Source organism: Lonchura striata, chromosome 2, assembly GCF_050655825.1.
Source record: "Lonchura striata isolate lonStrDom1 chromosome 2, ASM5065582v1, whole genome shotgun sequence".
In the NCBI taxonomy this organism is placed as follows: domain Eukaryota; kingdom Metazoa; phylum Chordata; class Aves; order Passeriformes; family Estrildidae; genus Lonchura; species Lonchura striata.
Genome location: NC_140704.1, coordinates 82568085 through 82584417, shown reverse-complemented (window position 1 = coordinate 82584417; position 16333 = coordinate 82568085). Strand labels below are relative to the sequence as shown.

At 41.0% G+C, this 16333-nt stretch overlaps 2 protein-coding genes across 3 annotated transcripts in view; both read right to left on the bottom strand.

Moving 5' to 3' along the window:
- LOC110479411 (unconventional myosin-X) overlaps window positions 1-2182 on the bottom strand; it is a 77185-nt gene extending 75003 nt beyond the window's left edge. For both annotated transcript variants that reach the window (XM_085571668.1, XM_021546725.4), the window contains exons 1-2: window positions 2098-2182; window positions 1348-1451 (exon numbers count right to left, since the gene is read on the bottom strand). The gene's annotated coding sequence lies outside the window, so the exon portion shown is untranslated. The remainder of the gene's footprint in view (window positions 1-1347; window positions 1452-2097) is intronic.
- Window positions 2183-3220: 1038 nt separating this feature from the next.
- The window catches only part of LOC146768315 (uncharacterized), a 105587-nt gene continuing 92474 nt past the window's right edge, over window positions 3221-16333 (bottom strand). The window contains exons 6-8 of the mRNA XM_085571672.1: window positions 11310-11497; window positions 4332-4466; window positions 3221-3345 (exon numbers count right to left, since the gene is read on the bottom strand). Of these exons, the coding sequence (XP_085427798.1) occupies window positions 11412-11497 (86 nt within the window). The 3' untranslated portion in view covers window positions 3221-3345; window positions 4332-4466; window positions 11310-11411. The remainder of the gene's footprint in view (window positions 3346-4331; window positions 4467-11309; window positions 11498-16333) is intronic.

Below are 16333 nucleotides of genomic sequence, written 5' to 3'. Positions count from 1 at the left end.
AGACCAGATCATTGTTTTGTACCCTTACAATCAGACTCATCATGTTATAATCACTGCAGGTGTTTGACAGATGACACACTTTGTCTTTCATAGATCATCCATTACAAATGGAAAAGCCTCAGACTCATCCCACAATTCAAAGCAGAGATAATGGTTGAAGGTTTATTTTGTAAAGAAGACCTCTCACAACAAAAGGAAGGCAGCATTACAAGTTCATCTCCCTGCACACTTTGCTGTTCCTTCCTGTCTCCTATAAAAACATTTCCCTTCAGTAACATTTCCAAGACTTACACTGCAATAAAAGCAGCTAAAGGAGATAACTGTAACAGGAAAAGACAGGTGAGGATGAGCTGTGGGGGTTTCTGCCCACATCCTGCTCTAGGAGTGCAGCCTGGCAGCCCTGCTCCCAGCCTGCCCATGCTGCAGGCAGCAGGTAAATATGACCTGCCCAACCGACTTCATGGTCTGCCTAGCCTGTAAATGTCATGATAACTTCAGCATGTGACTACAATATAGGTAAGTTACCAATGTTTCCAACATTTCCTTCTGCCATACAAGGTTAGAGATTTTCACACTGAGAAACTGCTGCATCCACGAGACATTAATTCATCAGTTTGGCAAAAAGATTAACATAGCTAAACAACAAAAGTTTCGTGAAGGGCATAAAACCAAATGTTTTATATGATTTTTAAAATCTAACACACATCACCTCAGTACTACAATACCCAATTAGTGTGTTTAGTATGGACTAATTGCTGTGGAGGTTAGACAAAAAGCCATTCAGAGAGATTCCATCAGGACCTGGATTTTTAATCTGTGCTTCTGTTTTCAAACTCTATTGTATAAGTTACTCCACACAACTGGATTTCCCAGCTGCAACTTGAAGAGTCACAGGCGCTTTGCTCCCGGTGTGCTGTACTGCAGACTCCACGCAGTAGATGCCACATGATTTGGGCAAAGCTTTCAGATTAAAAAATGGTTAAATATATATATATACACATATATGCATACATATCTGTAATACAAAACAATGCAGGGAAAGACAATGGCATGTAAAAGTCTTACTGACTTCCCAACAGATATTGTTTTCATTTCAAAACATAAGCATTTTGCTAATGTTTTGAAACAACAGAGTAAAAATGACATACTGCAGGAAAGATAAAGACATAGTCAAAATGACAGTGAAGCATTTTGAGAAAATATAAGTCCCTGTAAGATAAATGCCTTAATGAGAGAGTTGCACACAGAGGAAAGCACAGGAAGGCTTTCTACACTGCTCTGTCAATGGGCAGCACACAACTGAACTTCCAGCACTTTTAAAGCAAAACAGCTAGGAAAGTAACTCACAATGACTTCCTTGAAAGAATCTTTATCACTGATTGTCTTATCCACTATACATCCAGACTGGTTCAGGTAGTGGTAGTTCTCGGGTACAGATAAGTAAAAAGCATCTAAATGAGAGAAAACAGGGGGAGTGAAAAGGAATACCAAAACAGAAGTACTCCACAAGTTACTATGTCAGACTTAAACAGTTCAAAATTCATTTGCTCAGAAATTATGACAATGCACAAGACAAGGTTTTGTATTAAAATCAGATGGGGTGTTATTTTGCTTTAGCTGCATAATAGAGTTAACTCTATTATTATTTTAGTATACAAAGACAGCAGGCCCACAAGGAGATGCTGAAACAGCTTTAGGCAATTTTGCACATATAAAAATGTCATTTCTTTTGTTCAGTGGATTTACTCTTTATGAGAAAGGATTAGAAAAAACATAATTATTTATCTTTGTTGCACTGGAGTTATTTAGTACCAGCAAAAATATTCAGTTTGAACACAATGAGGCATGTTTGTCCCCAAGTAATTTTCCCAAGGCCACAGCAGAAGCTGGGAGGAAAACTACTGTCAGCTCAGTGACATTCTTCAGCTAAGCGGCTTCCTTTCTCAAGTTGAGCTCAAATTCACACTCACTGAATAAATAACCTATTTCTCAGCTTGAGTTACTGGGTTTCTGCAGTTAAATTCTCCACTGCTGTCACCACTGCTGACTGCTAGCAGAAAACCACTACAGCTGTATGACTTGCGCTTTGCTACTCACCTTTCTCTCTCTCTTCTATCCCTGCCAGCAGAGCATAGAATATATGATAATTTCTTTCCCCAGGGTTTTGTCTTACTACACGATTCTGTTGAAGTAAAAAATAGTTTCCACTTAGGTGATCATTTATGAAGACAAATTTTTTACCTACAGTCTCAGACAAAAATTTGATCAAACACAATTTGCTAAGCAAAAGAAAACATCCACTTACTTTTTCCAATAAATCTGGAGCCAACAAGAAAAGCTTCAGTCAAGGAATAAAGTAATAATCAATTAATGCAGAAGCTTTTTATAATTTTCCTTCTTTCATTTAAGACAATAGGAAGACTATCATGGTTTTCTCTTAAAAAATGCTAAGCCCGTTTCATACTTCCAACAAGATAAATAAAGGAGCAAGAATAATAATATTGTAGTACTTCTAAAACCAGTATATCAACACCTTCTCTTCCATCTCATCAAAACTGGACTTGGCAGAGTCTGCATTTTAAATGACATCTCTTTTCTTTTGCCTTTTTCCCTAAAGCTTGGAAACAACCTTAAGAGTTAAATTTTTCCCACTGAAAATGCAGTTTATGTTTAAAACAGCAAATAGGATCTCTTTGGAATATTCCTTATCCCCACACCTCTGTTGCTCTGGTGGAGCTGGCTCATAGACTGATTTTGCCAAATGCAGGATAAATCTGAGGATTTAACCCACCCAGACTCACACTGCAGAAATTGAGCAGCTCTGTTCTTTCAAGTAATTTTCTAGAGAACTAAGCAGCTTATCTTAGGATACAGTAATGAGGGAAATGGCCAACAACTCAAGTTATTCCCAAGGACTTAGCCTGTTTTAGCTCATTACATGGGAAATGCACACAAGTTCTGTCATGCTAGCAGCAGCAATCCAAAGTGCTGTTCCTCCAAGAGTACAGACCCCCCCATGCCGCCACAAAAACATGAGTGCATGTGTGAATTTGGTGTTGCTGCTTCCCCTTCCCACCTACACCAGCTCAATTTAACTGCACATATTTCAGGATGGGGTGAAAGGACAGACAAAAGGAAGCCAGTTCTCCCTCAGTTCTCCATCAAGGAGGTACCTGGGCGTTTCCCACAAACAGGGGAAAGAAACACCAAACAAGGATACAATCCATAATTCTTCCTCCCTGAATGTTTCCTTTCTGACAGATGTTCAGCTGAATAAACTTCCCAAAGCGACTTGAGTTGTTGTTGTAAACAGTCTTTGCATTGCCAAAAGCTTCCATAATTGGACTGTGAAGATAGAGAACGACAGGAGTGTTAACATGTGACCAGCATGCCAACAACTTCACACGGGGCTGATGAAAGGAACAGCACTCTGACAAGCTCCCCTCTGACACTCTCCTTAGCAGCAGCCTACATCCTAGCATTACCCTCCATTTAGCAATGGGCATCTCAGTTTCCTAGCAGAAGATGCAAGTATTCATGCAACAGGAAGATAAATCATACTGAACTACTCTGCAGCTTCAGAGTAGTAACTGCTACTTGCTATTTCTTTTATAATCACTCAAAAAGATGCACACAATTCTCACCCCAGTACTTAAAACATAGAAATAAAAAATCTCAGCACATGCAAATTGCTAGATGGATGCAAAGAGTCCTTGTCCTAGGGAAATTAAACAAAATAACCACATCAAGATACAGCATGTACAGCAGAGATGAAGCAAGATAAACTAAAGTAATAGCATCTCAAATTGCCTTTGTTTTTAACTAGTTTAGAACCGTGTCATTTCACGTCAACACCAAGACTTCTTTTTTGCTTGCATAGATTGTGTCAAATTTATCTGATGCATTTACTCATCTGTCTTATCAGTTCTCCTTATCCTCCCTTTCCTCAGCATGCTTTTACTGCTTGAGCACTTTATCCTCACCATGTTGTATCTTGTTCTACCCTATCCTCAGGCTACACAAACTGAACCAAAGATTTCCCTCTCCCATCACCCATTTTACTTACCCAGATTATCTGAATTCAGCCCCAAACAAAAATGAAAGCCACCATTAAAGCTTCATCCATTTTGCTTCACTAAGAGATACAATCGTGCTCACAATTCTCTAAGGCAGCCAGGTAATTTTGTTTTATGGAGTATTTCCCTTTCTCCAGTATACATTTTACTGTTCAGTAAACACACACACATATTTGATTACACTGCAAGCTCTCATTTCAATGTCAAGGCTTGTGTCTTCTGAAGAAAACACCAATGTATTGAAAGATCCTGTACCTGCTCTCAAGAATAGCTTGCTCCACAGAGGAGGTCTTCTCTCTGGAGGACAGCTCCAGTGAATGTTGGCTCATTGCAGACAAGAACTTGAGAATCAGCTTAGTGCTCTCCGTCTTACCAGCACCACTTTCACCACTGAAAGAAGAGGAGGAAATAGTTTGCACAGTCCCAGTGGTCAGCAAAGAAGCCTTCTGGCTAGCCACCCAATCTCTACATTACTGGAGGTCAGGAAGACTGGGGTGATTAGAAGTGATGGTCAAATGAAGCTAGAAAACCCCATTAAACTTCTTGAATATGATATCCAGGGAAAAACACAAGCTGTCTTTAAGTTTTATAAGTGCCCAGACAGAATTTCAAGGCACTGACTGTGTATGTACACACACCTAGGAGGCAACAAAGAGCTCTCTGAATGCAAACAATTATCCAGCACTTCCCACCATCACGTTAAAACAAACTCACAACAAAGACATGACAATGGTCAGGGATAAAGACCAAACTAAGAATTAGGATATGGAAAGTCTGGGATACATTGCAGCAATCTAGCTAATGAAGGAGCCCTGCTGGGAGGAGGAGGAAGTTAGAGACACCAGTTGAACATTCTAACACATAAAGACTACTCATATAATTAATACTGAAATTTTTAGTGAGCTACATACTGTTCAAATAAACTTTTTATATACCTTTTGAAAGAAACCAGATTTTTGCGAGTTCAAAACATCCAATTTCTGCCTCTTATTACCATCAGAGATATAAAACCTCTCATCACCACCCACAGGAGAACAAAGGTATTTGATAACGCTAAATTGACATTTTAAAACCAAATTGTTAATAAGCAACCCTGCTTATTAGAAAGAGAAAGCAATATACTCAGTTTCTCTTCAAAACCAGCACTCTAAAAAGGGAAAGTTTAGATTTGGCTCATTTCCCCAATAACCTTTCCCTCCCTAGTGAGACATTAAGAAATATAACTTGTAGGGAAAGTTTGTCTAGTTTTCTCACTCTTCATCGACAATAATAGCATTGTATCCTAAGCTATGACCTAGGCCCTAATTAAGCTGTAGCTAATTCCAGTTTATTCCCAAAGAAAGAGGGTACATTTTGGTCTTACTTCACCTTTTCCATTGTAGCAAGTGGGAATTTTGACTTTGATGGAGCACAACTGGGCATGTGGAGCAAGCCTAGATAATTTGAAAGTCTTTTGTTGTGCCATTGCTGAGTAATGACCCCACTGATTTTAGATTACAGCAAAGTATAAATGATGTTTTGTAGTAAAATGCAAGGAAGAAAGCTACCACCCATAAATACAGCATGACATTTTCCTGCAAATGAATGTCAACAATAAAATTAGGGAAGAGACATTCACGAAACATAATAAGACATCTTCATAACTGCAAATATGTTCCAGCAAATGTGATTCATCCGTTATATTTGTATCACATCAAACAAATTCTGTGATGTTTTTTATGTAATTTCACCCTTGATGTCTGGCCTTTCCAGTATTCCTTCCCTTTTTCTTTGCAGGTCCTCACTCACTCGCCTCTTCTGCCCAAGAAGAAATAATTAATATTCCTGCATTTAATACTTGCCATAAAACCCCTCATTTTTACTAGTAGTTTTGAGAGAGCTTCACAAACCCTTGCATTATTCTTGTTTAGTGCAATAAAGCATCAGGTGATACACACCTCTTCCTGCCTAATTCTCTCCCTCTGAGCCATGCTTATAGCTCAACAGCAGGCACAGGGTGACATTGAGGACATCACCCCTTTCATTGATACTGTCCTTCCTCTTCCCCCACCCACTGTCCCCTGATCAGGAGAATCTGTAGTTCTATGGAAGCTGAAAGTCACCCCACTATAATTGAGAGCCATTCTGCAAGTGAGTTATTCAAAGCTGATGGAAATATATCTCCTGCACCTCTCACTGGTACAGCTGGCATTATGCACAATGACATGTTCTTGTTTTTTTCTTAGAACAGGAGAGACTCAGAACTGGTTAGATTCTGAACCTGACCAGTGTCCTGTTTTGACAGTTGCCAGTTGGAGATTATTTCCCTTGTGTGTTATTCCAGCTTCCAGTTATTCGCTGTTCAGAGGCTTCCTGATATAAATCTGGTTTTTACATGTCCTGTAAACCTCAATATATTTATCATCTATGAGTTTCTAGCCATACTCCCTTGAAAAGCAAATAGTCTTGTTTTTCCAGATCCACTTCCTATTAGCTTCATTTAATACCTCTCAGCTCTCATGGTGGAAGGAGAAACCAACAATTCATCCTGGCACTCTTTCTGCTGTGCATGACTTGATGGTTATTGCCTCAAATTGAAGGTACCTATCTCCATTAGCCATTTCCCATGTCATACTTTTTATTACTTTTAAAATTTTCCTCTGAACCACCTTCAGTTCCATGAAGTCCAAAGGATGGATTTATGCAATGTTCTCTACTCATTTAGTAACCACTCCATTCTATTCATTTTTACAGTTACATGGGATCAATCTTTCAGAGTCCTTAGAAAGCTTTTGCCTACAAGGTCAGTAAAAGGATGAATTTTTTAGTGCAACCTTTCCAATAACCTTTCCAGCCCATGAGTTTAAGTGCCCAGCTTGTTCCACATCACTACATTCAGGACTGCGAACATATTAAGTCTGACAGCAGGCCAGAAGGCCCCCACGTAGATCTTTAGACTTTCTCCATTACTTGTTCTATGCAGAGCTAAGGGCACAGCAGCGTGGACTCATGACTGCCACAGCATAAAAAGGGGTGACTGAGAGAGACTCCTCCTTCTGAAGGACATAACACTAAATCACTTCCCTGTTCTGTCTGTAAGAGACAGAAGAACAGTCCATAGTGGCTGCTAATCACTGACACATCAAAGGCACTGCTCCATGAGCACCTTTGGAACCCCTAACCCAGCTCCTGAGAGCCATATGACCAGACACCCCAAATTAAGGAAGGGCCCAGGAAGGCCAAAGGGTTCTTGACTGAGACAGGAGGCCAACACATGTCTTGACCCTACCTCCTCTTGGAATTTCTATGAGCTGAACACTGCTGGAACCAGGAGTGATAGCTACACTTGTTCTTTTTTGTATCTTTTCTGCCTTTCTCTCTTTCTCCCTCCAATTACCTCTTCTCAGAGTTTTGTGTAACCTAAAACTGGATGAGCTTAAAGTTTGCAAAGTTAAAGGGCTAAGTTAATGCTTTGAGAAGTGTTTCATGTTAATGGAATGCTGCTCTAAACCCTTGCAAAAGTCTTCTGATTTTCCAAAGCTGTCAGTAAAGTTTTTTGTTGTTTTGACCCCTTGAGAATATCTTCTCAGTATTTCTCCCATGCATCTGAGTACATGAACAACCAGAAATCCTTCTAAGAGCCTTGTCAAGTGAGGTTTTTGGGGCCTTAACAGTCTGCTTCCTTTAAAACCCCAAGACAGATGATACATACAAATAAAAGAGGCCCCTTCAGCAAATATACTTCATCAAATGCATATCTGAACTTTGGTGCATCAGTCTGACAAGGACATGACACCCATCACAGGTCTGGGTCCCATATAAAAGATTTGGTTCATATTGATTTTCAAGCTGAAAAACAGTAACAAAAACTTTCAGGCCATGAGATAATAATAAGAGAGAGAACTAATTGGTATCAGACAGCAATTTCCCACTCATAACACTGACTTGAATATCACAGAGAGCAATGGTTGTGGCTCCCTTTACACTTCTTTGGGAGTGCTCTGACGTGGATCAATTGCAATTTTATCTGAAAGAAGAGCACGTGTTTTCTTCTGCACAGACTAGATCACCTTAAACAGAGCAGAAAAAAAAGCCCAAACCAAAAGACATTTTCCTATTCTTGTAATAAAGGTGTGGAGGTTTGAATTTGGTCTCAACTTGTGAACTTCAGCTAATCATAGGGGAGCTCAGCCCCTTTCCTGTTTGGCTATTGCTCAAATTAGATGGACTTCTGGACTTTTTTCAGGTTCCTGAGGTACGCAGCTGAAAAATCAGAAGATGTTTTTAACATGGTGGGTTTTCCCCCCCTTGTTTTAAGTTAAACTGAACTCTACAGTAATGGTTCAGACCAACATGAAACTGAAAATTCATTGATGTAGATGTTTTTGTCTACAGAAAAACTATTTTTTTAGCCTGGGAGAGTTAAAACATAATTTCATAACTATGTATATATTGTAATACATTAGTTGTGTACAGCTTCTTCAGTGTGCTGTTTTGTTGACATTTTAGGCTGCTAAATGTTGACAGCATTATCATGAATTAATGCCTGTTACACACAACAATAAATAAACATCTTTGGGTCATTCAATTTATCATCTCTTCTGTATTTCCTTCCTTTTCACCTCTGATCTGGATTGTTAGACTGGAAAAATGGTCACACGTTTTAATGATATTCTGAGTTTTTCTAATTCGTGTTCTGCAATTCACCCTCTCACCCTACCCCAGCCAGAAAAATATCCCAATATTAATATTTCAAAACACTATAAGTTTTTTCACAGGTTTTTAAACCCAAAGCTCCAAACCAAAGCTGAGTTAACTCTGGGGGCCAGCAGGGGGCACTTCAAGTCCAGAGGATCATCAGAAAACATTCCAAGCACCTTCCTTTGTGGGGCTGTTATAATTTGCTACTGAGTGCTGAGATCCCAAGGTCAGGAGTAGCTCAAACTGCCTGCCAGAATGTGAATATTTCCCTTATTTCAACTACCGTGTTTTCGAGATGCAACAGAATTTTTCTCTTCATCATCTCTTACATTAAATATAAGACCAGAATATTTGTCTGAGTTCAAACACTAAAGAGCTCCACTTGGTTACTTTCTTTTCCAAATGCCAGGAATAACCAAGAAGGTTACAGTGAAAGTACAGTGACTTGTTTCAATGTCTAATTCTAAACAAGTAAAAGATGCAGGAATACCAGGATGCTGAATTTGCCAAACACACTGTTATACCTCCACTTTCTATGCCCTAAACTAGGCATGTGACAACAGGGACTTTCCTAAGCTGTAGGAGGGCCATGGAAACCTGAAGAGATTTTTAAAAATCCTATTCTGAGTCCTTCACAGACAGAGCAGATAATGCTCTTTTAGGAAAGAAGATTTGGCATTCATTTTTTTTTAATTTGAATTGCATGTTACCTCAATTTCTGCAGTAGCAAGATACCCTTATATGGTTGTATTGTGGCACTTATCTGAAACACAGAACTTACACAAATCACTGTTTCAAACTATGACCACAGTAAACAATTTTAAAAGAGATTCTTAATACAAAACTTCTCCATATTATAGCTTATGTAAATCAAAGCACATGTAAAGCTTTATGTAAACCAAAGTACATGGTTTACAGAGCAGAAAGTGCTGAAAACTCCCCCGGAACATCACAAACTTCTGCTTATGTCCATTTTAGTGCATAATGTCCTTTCCTCTTGGCAGCTCGTAAGAAACTGCAATGAAAGGTAAAATACTAGACTAGTACAGAATGGCAAAAATACCAATGGCCACCAGAAATTGGTTTGGTCCCTAAATTTGTGTACACAGGCTGTTCACAAGTAACTGCCTGGCAATAAAAGACAAAATCATGACTCCAAGCTAGCTATTGTCACATGACAAAGATCTCTGTGAACTTTATTTTTGCTTGGACCCTTACCTGAGCTCATCTTTATATGTACAGAACTAGGTATTAAGTAATAGGAAGGAGAAAAACAGTTAAAGAACGCATGACACTCTTCAGAGTTGTGTAAATGTAAAGCAGAACCTGCCTAGAGGTGAGGGCAGGTGGGCACAGTGACCTGTGAGCCTGCAGAAAGTTGCACGCAGGCCTGGCTGTGTTGCAGCTAATCCACATTTCTAACAGCTTGGGTGCTGATCTACATCCACTAAATCCCCCTCTTATCCATGAAGCCTTGCAACCTGCCCCACAATCTGAAATGTCAGTAGAAACTGGCTATTGCCAAAGGTGCTGCTCTCACTTTGCCTCATCCCCCCCTCTGTCCCACCATCTGCCCCATGCTGCAGTCAGTCCTACAGCCACCACAAGGATTCCTGGGGAGGTCAGGAGACAAGCCAAAATCATGTCAACTTGTGCCTGAAGAGCTCTACATGTGTAACTTTGCGGTGCAGGAAGACGACAGCAAGTAGGCCTAATCACAAAAATGCTGTGAAGGCAAGAGAGGAAAGGGAGGGGAAACACAAGGTCTCCTACCCTGCTGAGCATCACCCCCTGTCCAGAGCTGGGTGGCCAAGGCCATGCTGCAGTGACCTGCTCCTCCCTATCCAGCAGGCCCGACTTTCGTCTCCCTGCCTGTGTGTGAGCCAACACAGCTGAGCTGGCAGGCTAGGGAACAGGAAAAGAGCTGGCTGCATTTTCAGCTCTTCTGGAGCCAGAAGGAAGGAGCTGAAAGCAGAGAAAAGGTATTGAATTGCCAACTGCTCCTTAACGCACACTCGGCCCCAGCCAGATTCTGAATACTAGCTACACAGTGGCCCAAACGGGAAGCTATTAAAGCACCATTAAATTAAAGCACAACAAGATTAAGCAAGGAAGATTAATCAGGCAGAATTAAGTGGCTGAAATATGGAGGGGTTTCTCTTTTGCTGTTCTTATTTACTTATTTGCATATCTCAAGAACTGGTAGGTTAATTTTTTCTTTTCCTCTCCATACAGGAATCAGGATCTAGTGGTAACAAAGTACTGAGCTGCACAGAGGTCTTTAAACGGGAGGGAAAACACTTAGGGTAACATTTGATGTTGTGAAGACAAAAAAATGCACAAAACTACAATAGATTTTTTCACTAGATGTAAGATGTGTAAATAAAATTAACATTTTGATAGAGGTGCACAGAATGACAAAAAACAAGTTCAGAACTCTCTTGAAACAGTGCTGCTTTAATAGCCTGCATTTATTTTTGGGAGTTCTCCCCACGTAGCCCACAGCCAGGCTCACCATCAGGGATACCCAGAGCAGCAGCAGCCACCACTCACCTGATGAGGATACACTGGTTGTCACGGCACTTCCAGAGGCAGCGGTAGCACTCGTTGGCCACAGCGAAGATGTGAGGCGAGATCTCTCCCATGTGGTGCTTGCTATACCACTCCACGGCGGCGCAGTCGTACAGCCCTGGGATGCTCTTGTAGGGGTTCACAGAGATGACTATTGAACCAATGTAGGTCTGCAAGCACACAGCACCCCCAGAGCTGTTAGCACACACGTGGCGGAACAGATAAACACTGGTCTCTAATGACAGACAAGAAATACACATTGCAAAACTGTAATAACCCTTTGGATAAAGGTGGACAGCAATTTTCCCTGGTTTCTTTCTTTCAAGAAGAGCAACAAAAGGGCAAAAGTTGCTCCCACCTCTGTCATGCTCTCAGGCTTACCCCACCTATAACACTGAGCTTATTGACTCTACAAATCCTTGCCTTAATGCTGCTTACAGCTGCATGGTAGTGCCTACCAGCACTGGCCTACAACTGCTTCTCATGTGTCCTTAGGGATTTGCTGAACTTACTAAATACCTGACTGAGCCCAAAGTAATGGTGGAAAAGTCTGTATTTCCATGTAGAGTATCCAAGTCCTTCTCTGCTACTCACTTTTAAAACAGAAGTATCAGGCATTATGGTAGACACTAGGACCATTATATTTAGAATAGGAGGCTCTAAGAAAAGTATGTGAAGTGGCAGATGCTCCACAACCACTGGGTTTCCACAACATTTTTAATATTAGTTGGATGCAGAACAGCAGCTGGCAAGTCAATTAATTTCTATCCCACTGCAATTAGAGACCACATCAGTCAAAACCACCCAGGTAGCAGCTTATGCCCATTCCCATTGCCTTATCTTATTAGGCTGTGGTAACCTGATCATTTGGAACAGTCTGTTCACAATGCTGTTCAATTTCTCCCTCACCCTCTATCCACTTCAATATATTTTTCTAATAAAATCCCATTAAGTGAGGTAGGAGATAACATTAAGTATACTATCTCCAGAGCTTCTGGAGCATGTGAAATTAATTGATATACTGTGTGACATGTGCAGTGCTACTTCTGTGGTACCAGTTTCATTTTGTTAAACACCCTTTCTTGCGGTTACAGGCAGGAAACTGATACCTGGCTTCAACAGCCCTGTTGGACTGGTGAAGAGCCAGGCTGGACAGCCTCCAGCCCTGCAGCACAGCCCCCATGTACAGACAGATGCCTCACCAGTCTCCTCGCTGACAGGAACCAGCTGTGAAGCTGACAGGAGGACTAGGGCTTTCTTCATCTCCACAGCACCCTAACCAGAGACGGCTGGATAAAGGGAGCAGCATCTTGAAAACCACTGAAAGGCAGCCCCATGTGCTCCCCCTGCAGCCTCTTCTAAGCCACCACAGGGCATTCACTAAGACAAAGGGACCATCAGTTCCCCCATACTCTCCTTTCCCCTCTATCAGTCTCTTGCAGCATTTACAGCCCACATCTACCTGCCTCCCTCTTTTTCTCCTTAATTAACATGCAATTATCACTGTGTATAGGCTCTCCTTTCTCACTGTTACCCTGCTGTTACAGTCCCCATTATCCACCTGTTCACCCTCCATCAGGCCTGAGTCAAATTGCAGCTTTGAGCTTTTGCTAAGGGGACTGCAGCAGTGTCCTTGAAATCATGACAGTTTTATTAGCAGTAAGGGGAATATCCCTCCTCACTGTAACTCTAGCACCTTTTACAGAGTGGTGAATTTGCAATCTGTGTATTTTATAACACCATCCCCCACCCTCCCATGCTGTGCAACAGCTCAGAAGATTTCATCTAGAGATACCATTTCAACATGAGATTGCATCACAGGGCAATTACAGCACTGAGACATCAGCTTGATTTCCTGGGATCATCCCCTCTTGAATTCTTAAATAAGTAATAAGTAACAAGGAAGGATCTGAAAACAAACTTCCCTCTGTTTGATACATATTTTAGCACAGATTGCACAGGGCAAAATTTTAAGAGGCTTCTTTTTTTAATTACATGACTGTAGTACAAGAATGACCAATAAAAGAGACTGCTACAGATCTTCCTCTTTCCCTTATTAAAGCCTGGCTGAAGTCTTTGGAAAAGAGTAACTTGAGGCACATTATCACAACAGATGCCATGGCAAAGACATAAATGTTGCTATCATGCTGGCATGGTAGTGTGGAGGAAGGGTTTTAGAAAGGCCTTGGGAATGAGAAACTGAGGGAAAAGATACATTTATGTATGCTCCATTGTTTTGGGAAAGTTCTGCTTTGGCATTCCCCTGTAAACCCCCTTCTCCCCACCCCTCAGCAATTCCCATTGGACCCGGCCCCTGGGGCGGTTCTGATGTGCCTTAGCTGGACAGTATCTCCCCATTGTTTAGACCTTATCTCTTAATTTTGCTGTATAAAACTGTATTTGGGCAGTAGCCCAGGGCCTTTGGTCCCTGCAATGGTTCAGGCAATACAATCTCTCTGGACAAGCATACCATTGGTCTCTCTTGGTCTCTTAATCTCGACTCCTAGCGGTGACCAAGGCAACGCCGCAGCTCGGACCGTGCTAACCCAGCCGCTGCCTGGTAAGCCCAGGGCAGTGGGACCGCGGAAAACCCCAGCCTCCGGAGGGGACAGCTAGCCGGAGGGGTTCCAGGGGGCCGGGGGACAGCAGCAAGTGACCCCCGAAAGCCACACATAAATAAAAAAATCTTGATGAAACATGGTATCATCTAGCTTCATAAGTAAATAATCACTCTATAGCTTCTGCAAGAGTAAATAGCCAACAGAACAATACCTCCATGATAAAGCACTGGCAAAACTGCATCACCACTGGCTACATGTTGTGACATTTCTTGCTTCTCTTCAAAACAGTGAATATCAGAAGAGGTGACAGCCGTCCACTTCTGCATACACTCATCTAAAATGGGACAGTCTTCCACATGACTTAAGCACATTTTTTTTAAAGTGACAGAAAGACTTCCAGAATACTAGTTATTACTGTGAATTATAAAAGTTTATTAAATAGAATGAACTGGCTTCATTGCCTTGTAATTCAATAAGGTATAATAGAGAAATGGGTGGTGTATTATGGCAATAAAAGAAACCCAGTGAACAGCACAAATCATACTGGTGAAAAAAACCACCTCATTGAGTAATGCTTAGGACATGTCACTATTTTAAAAATCCCTTCTCTCTATATTTTTCTTTCAGCAAAAATGTGAAGAACCATAGTCTCTACTGACAAAGGTGCAGTTTTGTGCTTCTAGTCTTCTGGTGCTTTAAGTATGTACTACCTCTTTGCAGGACAAGTTAAATGCATGCACAGACTGCCACCAAATTATAACAGCACATGACAGAACAAACTCAGGACTTCAAAAAACAACTTCCTCATCCCAAGGCAAGATTATGAAAAAAGTATATTCTTCACAGATGCAGTGTATCACATTTATCACCTACCACGTGTCACAGTCCGACCCAGCGGTAGCCACCATCATCTTAGTTTGCATGGACTAAGGAGTTAGCTGGCCCAAGCAAAAGTTTTGCCTTCACCCAAGGTAGTTCAGCAAAGTATCACTGGGCTGAAGCAGCACTGTTATTAAAAACTGTTCCAATTATTTTAACAGGTCACATTAAAAGACAAATCTTCCAGAAATCTTTGTAAATTGCCTCTGGGATACTCCAATGCAGCAAGATCTGCTGCTGCAAGAATAATTTCCTACATCACTTCCAGGCTTACTACTTATCCCATCCAGTACCTATCACAAGGTATTACTAGTGGCAGTATTTTATAAGCAGTAGATCCTAGACTGGCAGCTCTAAGAGCCCCAAAGTTAGGAACCTGGAGGAGGAAAGGATACATGTACTCCCATGAAGAATGCTACCATCTCCCAGTTTTATAGAATCACAGAATGGCCTGTGCTGGAAGGAGAGCCAAGATCATGTAGTTCCAACACCCCTGTCATGGGCAGGGACACCTTCAACTAGAGAGATTGCTCAATGCCCCATCCAATGTGGCTTTTAACACTTCCAGAGATGGAACATCCACAGCTTCTCTGGGCAAACAGTTCCAGTGTCCCCACTCTCACAGTGAAGAATTTCTTCCTAATAGCTAACATTCTCTCTTTCATTTTGAAGTCATTCCCCCTTGTCCTGTCATTACATGCCCCTGTAAAAACTCCCTCTCAATATTTCTTTTAGGCTCCTCCACTTTCCCTCCCTTGGAGACCCTGAGCAGCCACACCACACAGCCCCTTTCTTGCAGGGCAGACCTTCTGGTTTGGCAAATTCAAGATCTTAGCAGCAGGTCAAAATGGTGTAAAAATACACAAAAATTGCAGGACTGCTCAGTGGATGTGTGTTATATCCTGAGCACTATTTCTGCACCAAACATCAGCACATGGCAAATTAAATGGGTTAGCAACAAGAAGCAGGATCTCTAAATTATGTGTTATGACAACATCACAAAGCAGGTGAAATTTTAGAAAAGGTATTTTCACACAGAATGACACTTCCACTTCACTTGTAAGATAGTAATCTAAATTTTCTTTTTGTTCTTTGCATTTTCTAATCTGATTCTGAAAGCCAATAACTACTTATTTTAATGAAAGCATTCCAAAGCAATTATGAATGGGAGAAATGCTGCTAGAGCACTAGCAAACAGACAGGAGAGTTCTGAAGACTTACAGTTTAAATAGTTTGAGAGTTTTTTCAGTGATATATTGTGAGAACTCCTGTTAGAAGCCTGACCTCTTAAATCCATGGCAAAAAACAGGGCAGTTTACTATTCCCTGATATATGACTGATTCAAGGTTTCACACAGAACCAAACACAAACTCTTGAACTAGTTTGGTACAGACTAAACCAGCAACAACTTGTTATCAGATCAGGGCTAATATATTTATTTAAACCAAAGAATAAATGGAAGTTGAGTTACTCCCAATGCAGCACTTTAATTTCTGTATTAAAGGTTGGGTTCCTTTTGCACTTTCAAACTTTTTACTGGAATTTTACATTGTTAATTCATCTCCT